This window comes from Takifugu rubripes, chromosome 8 (genome assembly GCF_901000725.2).
Source record: "Takifugu rubripes chromosome 8, fTakRub1.2, whole genome shotgun sequence".
Lineage (NCBI taxonomy): Eukaryota > Metazoa > Chordata > Actinopteri > Tetraodontiformes > Tetraodontidae > Takifugu > Takifugu rubripes.
Genome location: NC_042292.1, coordinates 13,053,793 through 13,067,357, shown reverse-complemented (window position 1 = coordinate 13,067,357; position 13,565 = coordinate 13,053,793). Strand labels below are relative to the sequence as shown.

The following is a 13,565-nucleotide window of genomic DNA, read 5'->3' as shown; positions in this document are numbered from 1 at the left end:
GGAGTAAGGCAGCCGGTCGGCCAGGCTGCTGCTCGGCCTGATGGGAAAACGGTTGGGCCGGGCGCGCTGATGGATGGAGGAAACTGGGATAATGTGGGAAAGGGGGGCAGAGAGGGCGCGGGGTCAACGTGAGGGATCTGAATAACTGAGACCTCAATGGACGCTGCTTTATTAATCACTCTTCCAAGTGGCGGCTGTGACCTACCGCCAGTGGGGGCGGGAGGGCTACGGTGCTATGGTAACACACGTGAACATACATTGAGTTAGCAACGGAGGAGATGAGTCATGGCGCAGGAATGAAAGATGAGGTGTGTGAGCCGGAGGACTGGGAACAAGTTTTTAAAAAATGGGGTAAGAGGAGCTGCCTGGGTGTGTGGATGTCCTCCTAAAATCTGGAGGTTGTTAGCTTAAGGTATAGCTGCAGCACGAACGCTAACGCAACCCCGCGCCCCAAAGCTGTCCTGCACGCACTCACCTTTCCGATCGCCGCTGCCCCAAATGTCAAAGGTCAAGTGGTGACAGCCTCCCACCGTCGATGCCAGAGGACGACCGCTCACCCGTCGCCAGATTTTTGAGAGTGACATTTGCCTCCGCGGCTCACGTGACCAGATGGTCCTTTCAGATCAACGCAGGCTTCAAACTTCAAAGGATCTTTATGGATCCGTCGGTGCCCGAGCCCACGTGCGCGCCCGGCCCTCCATTTGCAGTTCAATCAGCCGGTTCTGACCTTTAGTCCGTAGCTCCACTCTGGCCCGCTGCTTTCTCTGAAGAAGTAGAAAGACAGCAATTAAATAACAAAGACATTTAATGACATTTAGCTGAAGTGTCCAGAGCAGTCGGGGGGAGAAATGAGACCATGGATTATTTTATTTGCTTTCACCAAAATGATATTCATTTCAGAGAGGATTTCAAGCGTTCCCACTAAAGCGAGGGCGTCCTGTCCAGTCTGCTGCTCAGACAACCGTCCAAAAAGTGGACCCCCGTATGGAGCCCGACCTCACACCAAGTCGCCAAAAACCAACGCGGTCGTCGGAATGGTGAGGAATATCTTTGGCCCTAACCTTAAAAGTTGCATTTGTGTCCTTACTTGTCAGGATCAGTGCAACATGAAAGCCACATATGGCCCAAAAGTCCCTGAGAGATTCCTTTTGGGTCGGAAACTGGCAGCGGCTCCCGGTTCTTTCACACTACACTGGTCATAGCTGTCAGGTGACTGCTGGGATCGGCTCCGGCTCCCTCGTGACCCTAATTAGGCATAAGCGGTGGTTAACCAAAAAGTGGCTGGCTAGATATCTGCCTGCGCAGATATAAAGGTCACATCAATTGCTAATTATCTCCATGAGCAGGGACGGAACCAGACCGAGTCCCTGAGCAGAGGTGCTTCACAGACCTGCACTCTGAGGGTGTCTCATATCCCTGTCCGGGTGGAGGAGCAGTCATTAAATTCACACAAAGCTGAATAATAATGAATCTTTACTTACACCTCGACTACCCCCCGTGATTTTTACCGCACCCAGAACTTATCTGAGAGTCTGCTTGTAGCACGAACTCTAAAAGACCTTCAAGAATGCCTGTTTGGACTGCGTGGCTCCTTCCATCCATCAAAAGGGCATTAGCGCGCCGGGCGGACAAAGGGAGCGAGGAGTGAGCGTTTTCGTTCACATGGTCGCATGTTGTGGTAACCTTCTGCTGCCGGGATGGCTCTGACCTCGTTGAACCGTCTCCATACATTCCCTGGGTGGCGGTTTTTCCAGGCTAAAGCTAGCTGGTTGGCAATCAGCGGCGTGAGCGGTGTAACGCTGGTGTTCAGCAGATAACTGATGCTATCGCGTTTGTTCTTCCGCACTCTTCTCTTGGCTTTTGTGAGCGTTGCAAAACACAGCTGTTGTTTTTCTTCGCCTTCCACTGTGTGTGTTCACAAAAATAGGACGCCAAATGTACCTTAAAGAGACCTTTCAAATATATATATGCAATAAAATATTCATCAAGTACTAAATTCTGTGGTTCGTGTATATGCAACATGAAGGTCGGGGGTTAGAGTTGGGGTACGGGGCTGGGGAATGCATGACGTCATTGAAAGTCCTCACAAAGATAGAAAAGCCCAAACATTGGCGTGTTTTTGCTCATGTATATGCTACACATAGCTGCGATGTTAGTGCAAAGGGCTGTGGGAATGCATGATGTCATTGACAGTCCTTACAAAGTTGGTAGTACAAACGTGCGCCTGTACGTGCCACAGGAAGCACAGACATGCTTATAGATGCATCTTTAGATTAGCTTTCTGAGGACTATGATCCACTCCCCACCCCTTAAACCCCCCCTTCATCTTAACCTAAATCCAACCTCAACCTCAAAAACCACAAATGTTCCTTATTTCTCCAAAATGTCCTCACTTTCCTTGTAAAATTTTTATTTTTGTGTGTGTGAACCAACCCTTGAAACCACCTTGCGAGACATTGTTGGAAACCCTGTGAAACTAAAACAACCTTTTCAAATCTGACATCAGTTCTACTTTTCCTCTGCCCTATGGAACCTTCTCCCCATTGCGCAACTGGGCAACATTTGCTGTTGTCTAGGTAACCGCTCCATTATAACCTCTAAAAGCTTGCAGAGAACAATACAAGCAATCATTTTTGATGAATTTCACGGTGGCTCACAAAGAACAAAATGGCGGCATAATTGTGATTACAGGTGCGCGCCGCGGACTTGCATGTACCTGCCCCCCCCCCCCCCAGTGTGTGTTTGTTTGTGTGTCAGTTAGCTTAGCGTGAGTTCTACAGGGAAAATCAGTTTCTAGCCACCACAGTTTCCATTTCCATTCATTTCCCCTCCCTTAAACTTCCGTATGAAGCGGAGGCACAAGTGAAACATTCGTCGACAAGCGTCGCCGAGATCCCCCCCTCCCCAAAATGGTAGATTCTTGACCGGGGAGAGCACATTCTGACTTGGTCGCAGTGAGAGGAGCGTGGAAGTGTTGTAATAAACCGTCTTATCTCTGCCCAGGCCTTTTGAATAATGAACGGTGTAATTATTTTCGGCGCCCGGGTTGCATTGTGTCGGGCGGTAATCCTGACAGCCGACGGCTCGGGTGGACCCAAGGCGGTAAAGAACCTGGCTCAGCGCCGCGTCCACAGCCGTGGGGTGAACAGGTGGATGCAGCCACATTTGAAGGTCTGGGAGGCGGTCTGTCTGTTTTATTACCCCCCCCCCCACACACACACACACACAAGAGCCGGCCAAATGAGGATGAACTGGAAAAGAATAAATCTGAAGTATGGAATCAGCAAGAAAGAGACGGAGAAGGGGGGGGGCTAATCAGTCGCCTGTTCTTAATCACGTTCCTCTCTTATTCCCTTTCACCGAAGCCGAATTCGGTCGCGCCGAGTTGCCAAAATGATTTCATAAGCGTCTCGGTGCTCGCCACCAGCGCGGGAGGAATGCAAGGAAATGATGTACAAGCTGCTGATTAGACCTAATTATGAACCCTGATTAAGGCTTTTAATTAGTCGAGCCAGCACTTCAGCTGAGAGGGCGGCAAAGATGGAGAAGACAGTCGGAGAAGAAGGAGGCGAGGAGGAGGATGTGCGTCGAGTAAAGTGAACCAAAGTGAAAGGCCAAAGGGGAGATTTGGGTTTCTGGTGCGTTCATATAAAAACAACCCACATTATTATTATTTTTTTTTATTATATCGGCCTAATAATAAAAAACTGAACTGAAAAAGCTGCAGAAAGCTCAAATCAGCTTGTTTTTATGTCGATGTTGTTTAGAATTTCATCATTGACAGAATTTAATTGAGTTTTGACTGACACTAACTCACTTTGTTAAATAATAGGAAGTTATGGAAAGTTTGAAACAGAATTACAGCTGGATATTTCCTGAGCCACCACTGACAAAATGGTCCCACGAATGACTTTAGTTGGATGTGTTGAGGATTTAATTAACGTCCTGTTGATAATCAGACATATGTCAAGCAGATTATGGAACAACCGTGGCTAAACAATAGCCCCTCATCCACATTTACTTCCATGGAATCCCAATGGCAGGGGAACCCAACTTTGTTAATATAGACCAACCAGCATTCCTCATCACTCAGCCACCCCCCCCCCCCCCCCCCCCCCCCCCCCCATCCAGGGAAAGTTTTCCCGAATTCAGGTGGAAATGTGCCGAGGTTTTTTAAAAAGTGTAAAAGCTGTTGATCATGTTGTCTATGCATGTTTGAATCTTTTTGGGAAAAGGACTTCATTACCCATAACCCCACGGTGACTGTGGCAACTCTGTGGTTGTGAGTTTTAGTTAGTCTTTCCTTTAATTTCTGTTAATTGGTCAACAAGTCAACAGCGCACAGACACGTGTGTTCCGATATTCACTATCTATGTCATGATGAGATTTCTCAGGTAAATCTTTTTTTTTTTTTGTAGATTATAAATCCGGTTTTGTTGTTTGAGCAGAACTAAGTTAAACAGGTAATTAATATAAATGCTAATTTCTGCTACCGGAGCTCTGCAAATTAATGAGTAGCCTCGATACCTCGGAACAACCACCTGCTTCGGAAAAATGGCCCTCGACCCTGCAAATCCCCTCAACAGAGGAGCCTTTACACACAGGAAATTCATGAGTTTCGGGGTAGGTTTTGGATTTCCTACGAAGATTCTTCCCCAGCTGCGTTTTTTTGACCTTTCCGTTCGTTTCAGTGCAAGGACACATGTTAGGCATGAAAGGCACATCTGCACGACCAAAAAAAGCACAGCTTTTGAGTTTCCTGTCAGCGCTCGCACCCGTCCATCCCTCTGATCCGCCTGTGCGGGAGCCTTGATTCCCCTCAGCACTGTTGATCTCCACGTTCTCTCACGTTCTCGTTACAAGCGTAACCTCTTAGTCGATTCGTTCCTCGCCTCTCATCTTCCTCCCTTCCTCATTTCCCTGTGTTTTCCCTTTGTTCTACTTCCCATCTGGCTCTTTTCCTTAAAGTGCTCCGCGCTCCGTCTCTCTACTGTAGACCGCTTGGCACGAGCCTCATCATCCCTCACTCTCACCTCAATTTTCAGCTGTTGCATAATTAATTAGCAGCACTGTTCGCTATCAATGCAATTACTCCAGAGAACGGAGAGCGGGAGGGAGGGGAGGCAGGGAATTGTTGGTGGGAGACGGGGCCAAAATGGAGATGACCTGAAAAAGATGGGATTTGGGCGGAAAGTGCGTGGAGAGGAGGGCGAGCGCTTTTAACCTTTGCGACGGATGTAGTCAACATGGGCGGATATCAAAGCGGTAACTTTGACGATGCAGAATCCGCTTTGGCTAATACGACGCGTGTCAAGATTCCAGATCTGTGCGGTCTCACTGTTTGTTTTTTTTTTTAAAAACTGCTTCCAAAAGTGAACCGTGTACATGCGCGAGTTGTGAACGCAGATGATCGCTGATCATTTATGCAACCGAGTCATGTGAAACGCCCATTTCACAAATTATTTATGTCAACACCTCCTGGTTTAATCTTGTTTGGACATAAACCAGACCCATTCCGTTCTGGATCTGGCACCGGCTGAGTAGATGGTGTTACATACAGCCATATGTATCAATGTGCTGTGTGCAAAGATCCATAACAACCCACTAATAAGAATAATGATACATAAGTGGCTGGAATTTACGATTATTTTTATTCCCTGTGTAGTGTGTAATTTGGGAGGGTGACAGAATATACACACATGCTGGAGCGGCATCAAGTGTGCACAAGAGATATGTCTTCACACTTGAGTGTTACTGGAAATGAGTTGAAACGTTTGCTGAAAGCTATGATGTCATGACGGAGTCTTGGGATTCAAATGATAAGTCACACATGGCGTAAATCAGACGAGCGGGCGTTCGTGTTTCCAACAATGCGTTCCAGACTCTTGAGTGGAAAAGCGTTCTTGTTTTTGGACATGCATTACACTCCTAAGCCACACACATCAGTGACTGGCCAAGAGCCTTTCAAATTCCAGCCTGAAAGGTGCCAGGATTGTTCTAAACTGACCCCAATAAGTCCAGCGGAATTTGCTGGGAATAACGTTGACTCCAGCAGCCACGCCATATCGCTAGCTCGCTCGCTCGCTCGCGGCAAATAAACAACAGCTCCGCCGGTAGAGGACAAATGATTTACTTTGTCAACAGTTTTGCTCCTCAACATTTGCTAAGGCCCCGTTGCTTGTTGGGTGTCGAGCTATGGAATTCTGTAAAGCGCCTAAAGACCATTTTGATTGTAACAGGCGCTGTACGAATAAAGATAAAGTTTAGCCGACACTCATAGCTTCCCGTTTGGCAATTAGCATGAAGCCTGCACATAGAAGGACTGAAGCCATTATAAAAGGCTGTTGGGAAGCCAGAGTCCGGTATTTCATGCGTGACTGGGGGATCTGGGGAGTGGGGTGCATATGGAGAGGCTCACCATACCAAATCACCAACAGAGAAAAAGATGCTCTCCCGAGTCCGACAACCCGTAAATGACAGATGGACTAATACGACTTAATTCTGTCCGCCTGCCGTTCTTTGTGCCGTTCTCGACTACCTAATTGTATTCCGGGGCCGCGCGTCATCTCGTGACTCAACTTCTGTCATTGTGGCGCGTTCTTGGCCCGCTCCAAACACGATCCGTATCTCGCCTGACGTCGAGAACAACAAACAGGACGTGTTTAAAAGCGCATGGAGAAGGGACGGAAACAGAGGGAGCTATTTCAGTGGCTCCCCGTCCTTCCGCGGTCCATTCAGCTCCTTCTGATTGTGGTCTTTGCAACTTTCAGACATTCACTCTGGCATTAATGAGTTAGTCACACAAAAGGCCAGCGGAGTGGAAGCCAACGCACGTTCGGAGGGATTAAGATGAACCGCCAATGCTTTTCTAATTATAGGAAAACTTACACGCTGATGTCACTGCGGCGTTTCATCCGGCGGGGCGGCGATTTCCACTCAACTGCTTTTTTTGCCGTTGCGTTAATTGTTTACTGCGGGCTAATTAAAGCCTGCCTCTCATTAACAGCCATCACTGCCGCCTGCCGATGGAAGCGAGGGAGGACGGTGGAGGAGGATGTGGAGAACAAAGGGGAATGGCGGCGAGATAAGAAGAAGGAGCCCCGTGTGGCGCCATGTTTGGGAACACGGGTCTGACACGACACCCCGTTTTGTCTGAGCGACTCAAGGACTTGGACAGTAGCCACTTCACATGGGGTTGCTATGCCGATGATCGCACCCCGTGTAAACAAATATTTGGAGCTTACAGGGAAGGCAGCAGAGATACAGTTATTAAATTTAGCAAAGCAACCTAGCCGGTCCCCGGGCCTTGAGACTTGCCTGGACGTGTCCCAGCCTCTGCAGCTCTCGACACCTGCGCGACCGCCTTCCTTCCTGCAGGAATCGGAGAGGGGAACAAAAGAAACGGCTGTGGTCGTGCTAATTTTGGCTGATTTATTTTTGAGATGAAGCAAAACGTTAACACTGATGATGCGAAATGAGACTGTGTCAGCCTAAACAACTGGCTTTCGCATTAGTGTGTTATTATGGCAACTGTGAGCATGAACTAAATATGTTTCTTCCGATTTTACAAGAAAAATGTCACCCACTCCCCACTGCCTTATTGTTATGTTTTCTTTGTTTGTTCTTCATGCATTTTTGCCTTTATCAAATAATTGCGCCTCCCTCCAACACTACACTTTGCCAATGGCTGACGTCTATTACTTCCTGATTAATTATGCAGCTCTAATTTATAAAGATAATTAGTTAAATTTAGTTGACGCTTAACCTTATTTGATATATTACGGGAGGGCTGCTATTAGAAGGACGGCAGGGTTCAAGGTAAAGAATAAAATGCAATGTTTCATTAGCCTGCTGTGATGATCGTGCACAGTTTGTGTCCTCATGATTGCGAGTCCGAGTGTAAAAAAAAGACGGCGGCGGCTTGGTGGCAGATTACGTCAATCACTGTTAGCCGGAGTGGACGTATTTGTTAGCGCATGTCTTTCTCCATAAATGAAAGTCCATCCAAATCGGATCTTACGGCAGGATTAGGCGGCACTGCCGAAGGACCAGGAGTGGTTATATCTTCATTTACCTCTGACAGTTGGTGATTTGTTGCCACGCACACCTCTCAGTTTTCTGCGCGTGTGTATACACAATCTGGATTAAATGAAGAGTGAAGACATTTCAACTCCAGCTGATCGAATGTGAGCGCGCGGCACGCCACAATACCAGCGATGTCTTTGCGTGTGTGAGGAGACGTGGAATAGACGGAGTGACAGGTGGTAAATGGGAAGAGAAGGCTAATCTCTATTGATACGAGAGGAGCGATCGCAGGTAAAGGTTGCTGACTGTCGAGGGAATGTAAACCACAGCTCCTTAAAACAATCAGGTTGGGTGGAAATCCAGGCAATTTGCAAGAAACGGGACATTGGAACTGAACGAATTAGCAAATTCCATCTGACCGTTTTCATTATGCTACTGTGTTGCTAGGTTTGATTCGTGCCATCTTGTTTTCGCTACGCGTCTGCAGAGAATACAGATTGAGGTGGTTTGAGACTCGCGGAAACCAATTCCCCAAAGTTTGACAGTGCTGACGGTGACTATAAATACACCGAATACTGACGAGGCAGCTAAACATCATGAATAATAGGAAGAAGACTGAGTTATGGTGCTGCAAGGACCTTGCAGGGACAGGCGTGCAGGATATCAGCCATCTGTCCAGTATTTTCACCGCCCCGGAGCAAGAAACCAAAATGCCTGTAATTAGAAAATAATTATAAAAGAAACCCGATGATGTGAGATGGAACAGCCCTTCGACCCTCCAACTGACCACTGCAGCCACTTCTTCTTTGAGGCGTCAAAAAGGAAATATTTAACAGAGTATTGCAAAAACACGGCCCACTGACGGCACTAGTGTCGTGATAAAGCCTGTAAGTTACAAACCTGGGAAACTGTGGGGGGTTTCTGCTCAGCCAGTGCCAAAACCCTGTCTCTTACTTCCCCCTAAAGACCCCGCTCCATATGCCTGCCTAGTGAGCGACCTCGGCAGCACAAGTCAGGACCCTGCCAGCATTGCTGAGACATGGGACTGTGTGTCTGAGCGTGTGTCCATCTGTTCCAACGGAGGCGGGCTGTGTGACGAGTCACCCTGACCCTTCCCCTCTGGGGTAGGGCGTGTGTGAGTGTGTGTGCGGTGCGCACTGGGTGTTCAGACTGAACCACCAGGGAAGATGTAAACATCCATGCATTCATCCATCGAGACCCACCTTCATCTGTCTCTATAACCACAGCCCCCCCCCACCACCACAACAACACTCCCTTTCACCTCCGACCAGCCCCCCACTCTCTAACCCCGTGCTCGGTACCAGATGGAGTGCCAGGGTCACCTCTGACCCCCGCTGCACTTTGACTGATGGGACAGCCCGGCCCCGTCAACCTCCTCTATTGAACCGTGATGGGCATCTGACACCCCTTGGCCAATTTATTAGGAGCGCTGCCACCGCACACCTGAGCTTCTTAATAGGTCTGCCAATCAGCGCTATTCTAACCACAACATGTCTAACGATCTCTTTGTTGGACACATTTATCACAGTCATGATCAATCTGCCACGTCGCACCTGCCATTAATAAACAAGGTCCAATCGATGCTTTAGACATTGAAACTGGGCAACCAAAGGGACAATTCACCCACTGGATTTCATATTAAGGGTACGAGCAGATTTAAGACATCTCACATCACGCGTAGATTCAGGTTTGCTACTTGCAGTTTAATCTCCCAGTCAGATTCCCAAACACATCAGCGTCTGCCGTACGTTCCTTCGGTGGCTTTAAAGATAGGCGCTGGCAGAGGTGGAAGCATGAAGGAGCCGTGGAAGATGAGGGAAGTGGGGATCGTGTTGTTTTGAGAAAAGGCTCGGTAACTAATCAAGTTTCTTTATTTCAAGTGCTCAGAACAAGAGGCTGCCACACAGTCACGCTCGTTCCTTTAGCAAACGACGCGCGCTTCACCTGCTAACAAAGAGGAGATTCTTGGCCATCCTTTTTTTAAATTTTAAGACCAAATCTGTTCCATTTCTTTTCAAACCGCATCATCCACGGAATTTAATAATAACAGCTCTTTCTAGCCGAGGCTTTCGTATATTTAGCATGTGCGAGCGCTCATGTCACAACTAATTTCAAACATGTGAAACGCACGCGTCTCTCAGCATCCCCTGTGAGTGGGTCCCTCTCGAACTCCTACCGGGAGGCGCGTCGTTGCTATTTTTGTGGCGCGGCATGCGCACCAAGGTCATTGGGAGTAGGTGGATGTTTGTCACATGGAGATCTGAGTGAATGCCTCACGCTAACACTCAGAGGCGAATTACCACAAAGTTTCAGCCTTGGCAAATTTTAAATCAATTTTCCCTGCGTGGATAAACAGCTCTGGCGATGGGAAGCAGTATTCACAAAGGTTTACTGTACTTACAGTTTCTCTGGTGATTCCTTTTACCTGATCTTGACATCATATGGCCTCGCTGAGACGGCTGCGTGCACGTCGGGGAGCGTTGAGACCTTAATCTGGTTCCTTACATGAAAACGATCCTCTGAACTCATCTTAAAAAGCAAAAACAAGGTAGCATATACCCTTCTCACTCTGGGTGCGTCGTCTCTGATCCTGCGATCGTCTCAAATGTTTAGTCTGATTCAGGGAGCGTGGAGAAAAAGCCTGACGAGATAAAACAAATTACATGTGGCACAAACTGTGTGGGAAGCGGCGCCGCGGTGTCACAGATGGTAGAAAACTACAAGCTTTATTTGTCAGGATGATTGACAAAGCTCTTCTGAGGCAAGAGTGTGAAGTCGGGGAAAAGAAAAATCCACTTTTAGACTGGAATCCTGAGCAAATTTCAGGGAAAACCGGTCAGAAAGCTACTTTCTCATCAGCGTCCCATATCTTTGGGCCAAATGTGCATATGCAACGGCGAAACAACTGATAAAATACCGCTCAGGGCTTTTAAAGGTCAAATGTTGACTGTGAAGCACTGTCCGTACTCAAATTGGACCCCGGAGGACATGTTTTGAAGTGAGCGATTAAAATGGGTACAAAGAAAAGCACAACCAGTCACCTTTTGCATTCTGAAGGTTATTTTATTTAAAAAGGCCACACTGTTCTAAAAATGAACGGATTTGGGAGGAATGAATGCCACATCCAGGCAAGCCCGCCCCAAAATAACCTCTCAAACTTAACTCCGGCTATCATTTCTAAGTGCTTCTTCAATCTGACCTTCCTGACGCGCAGTATGCGTAGCTGTTGACCTTTCCTGGTGGCGCGCATTCTGGCAAAAGCAGTTAGCTCGCTACAACCGTGCAGACACGAGCTGCCAGATCTGAAGAAGCAAATGGAAGCTGGGCTAAGCGAAACACCGCTCATGTGATGTTGAGGGAACAGATTCCTCTCTAATGATTTCATGCCAAAGATGCTAATCGGCAGCATCCAGCAGACAATTTCTCTGTTCTCAAGTCACATTTGGACCTGATCAATTTACTGAATTAATTAGAATTACATTCCCATCTGAAGCACTGTCCTTTTCCCAGATGACAGGCCTTGGGAAGCACAGTTGAGGAATCCAGTCTGCCTTCGGTGAGAGCTTCTCCCTCACATAAAGGAAGGTGTTGTTTGATTCTAATTTAATCGAAAGTGTGACTGGATCTCTGGCGACACCAGAAACATTCATTCCGACTCAACTGATGCTCCGTTATTTGTGCCCAATTGGGAACACTGAGAAGCTAACGCGCCACCGCGGCATCAATCTTAATGAGATGCAGATTCGTATTGGCAAAAATAACTGATCACTGTGATCTTTCATGGCGTTATTTCTCAGATTACAGGCCTGTCAGTTTCAGGATTAAGAATGCAGGCAGCTGGTGCAATTATTACAATCCCCCGGGTGAAGCGGTGGAAACAATGTCTGCTCAAAGATCAAATTATTCGGAGCTCGAACAACAATTTATTCGGAACTGATTAACACGAATGCCAAGATAACTTAAAAAAAAAAAAAAAATCTGTAGCCACAATTAACCTTGATTCAGGTTTGGTTAAACAACAGCAACTCTAATCTGACAAACTGTTTTTGGGGGCCTGAAGGAAAAACGGGGTCTTAGCGAGAGTATTTTTATTTTTCCAAAATGCTCCGATTTGAATCGGAAGCCTTTATTAATGCCCTTTTATCCCACGACTGAGGCATTAAGGCTAACAAACTAAATGTTTCGTCAGTAACCTTTTACAGTTACCCTAAAAGCATTGTTATTTCTTATTCCGAGGGATTTAGATGAAACAGTTGACTTTTTGCCTCGGCAGTAACGAGCTCCACAATTAAAGCAACCGCTGTGGAACCCTGGATGACCTTAACAAGATACAGTTCAATCAATAGTCCAATGGGTGTAAGCACTGTTAGATAACGCCACATTGATTTGTAGGCGTTCGTAAGGGCAGGGTGTTTTCACAAACATTGGTGATAGTCGAGGCTTCCTGCCTCTGGCCGATTAATTAGCCGTTGTCACACGCGTCCTCAGTCCTGACACCAAAAACGGACTCATGATCCCGGTCCTACGGGCTGTGGCACAACTTGTAATGCAGCATGTTATTTCCATAATGAAATATCGAGTGACAGCGTAGGGGTTTCAGCGTGGCGGGGCGGTGCAGGCACGACCGGGCTGGACTTGTTAGTGCTGAAGTCAAACACGCTTTGGTGTGTGTTCTATCAACAGTGGTAAAGTAGTGGGAGACGCGCGGTGTTGATGTGATGGCAACATTTCTGAAAGCGAAGTCATTTAAAGGTTGCCTTCGCAGATGTATAACCATGACGATGGAGCTTTTATTGCCAACATTGATGGTTTCTTGCTTCCAATAATAGTGTTCCCAAATCAAAACACTGAACAGCATCCGTATTTCATGAAGCTTGTGTTGTTGGATAGGTGATTGTGTTATGTTGAAGGGTTTAATAAGCCACAGCAATGTTTAGGGCCAAACAGACTGGGGGAGGATGACCCCTTTCATTGCAATCACATATATTTCCAAAACACAGGTCAGGTTTTCCATCAATTTCTTCATACTTTGACTTAAACCTGCAGGAGAAGCTGAGCGGTTATTAGGGGAAACTTTGGAAGCCTCGGCTGACTTCTAATTTTCAATCATATATTCTCTGAATTGCGTAAAGTGCTCAAACACTGAGACACAGGCGACTGCCCCCCCTTCACACAATGATCATGGAACCACTAGAGACACTTTCAATGCACTCAGGTGATCTCCACTTTACAGGTAATGAAACTAGTAGCACCAACTGGGATTGGTCAGTCACTTTAAAGGTGGTGAAAATCACTTAATTGGAACTGATTATTAGGTTATTTATTGTTAATAACAACTGCAACCACCACCACCACTACAACAGTAACAGCAACAGCAACAGCAACAATAATAATAATAACAATAATAATAATAGACATCTATTGTTAGACTAAACTTCTCCTGGGCTCCATGATCCCGAGTTATCTAGAGTTACAGTAACGGCAGATACTGCACTATAACCATATACAGCAAGGGTGTG

At 46.9% G+C, this 13,565-nt stretch overlaps 1 protein-coding gene across 1 annotated transcript in view; it reads right to left on the bottom strand.

Moving 5' to 3' along the window:
* serpinh2 (serine (or cysteine) peptidase inhibitor, clade H, member 2) overlaps positions 1 to 13,565 on the bottom strand; it is an 83,793-nt gene that overhangs the window by 20,174 nt on the left and 50,054 nt on the right. Inside the window, exon 2 of the mRNA XM_011606590.2 lies at positions 476 to 764. Within this exon, the coding sequence (XP_011604892.2) occupies positions 476 to 584 (109 nt within the window). The 5' untranslated portion in view covers positions 585 to 764. The remainder of the gene's footprint in view (positions 1 to 475; positions 765 to 13,565) is intronic.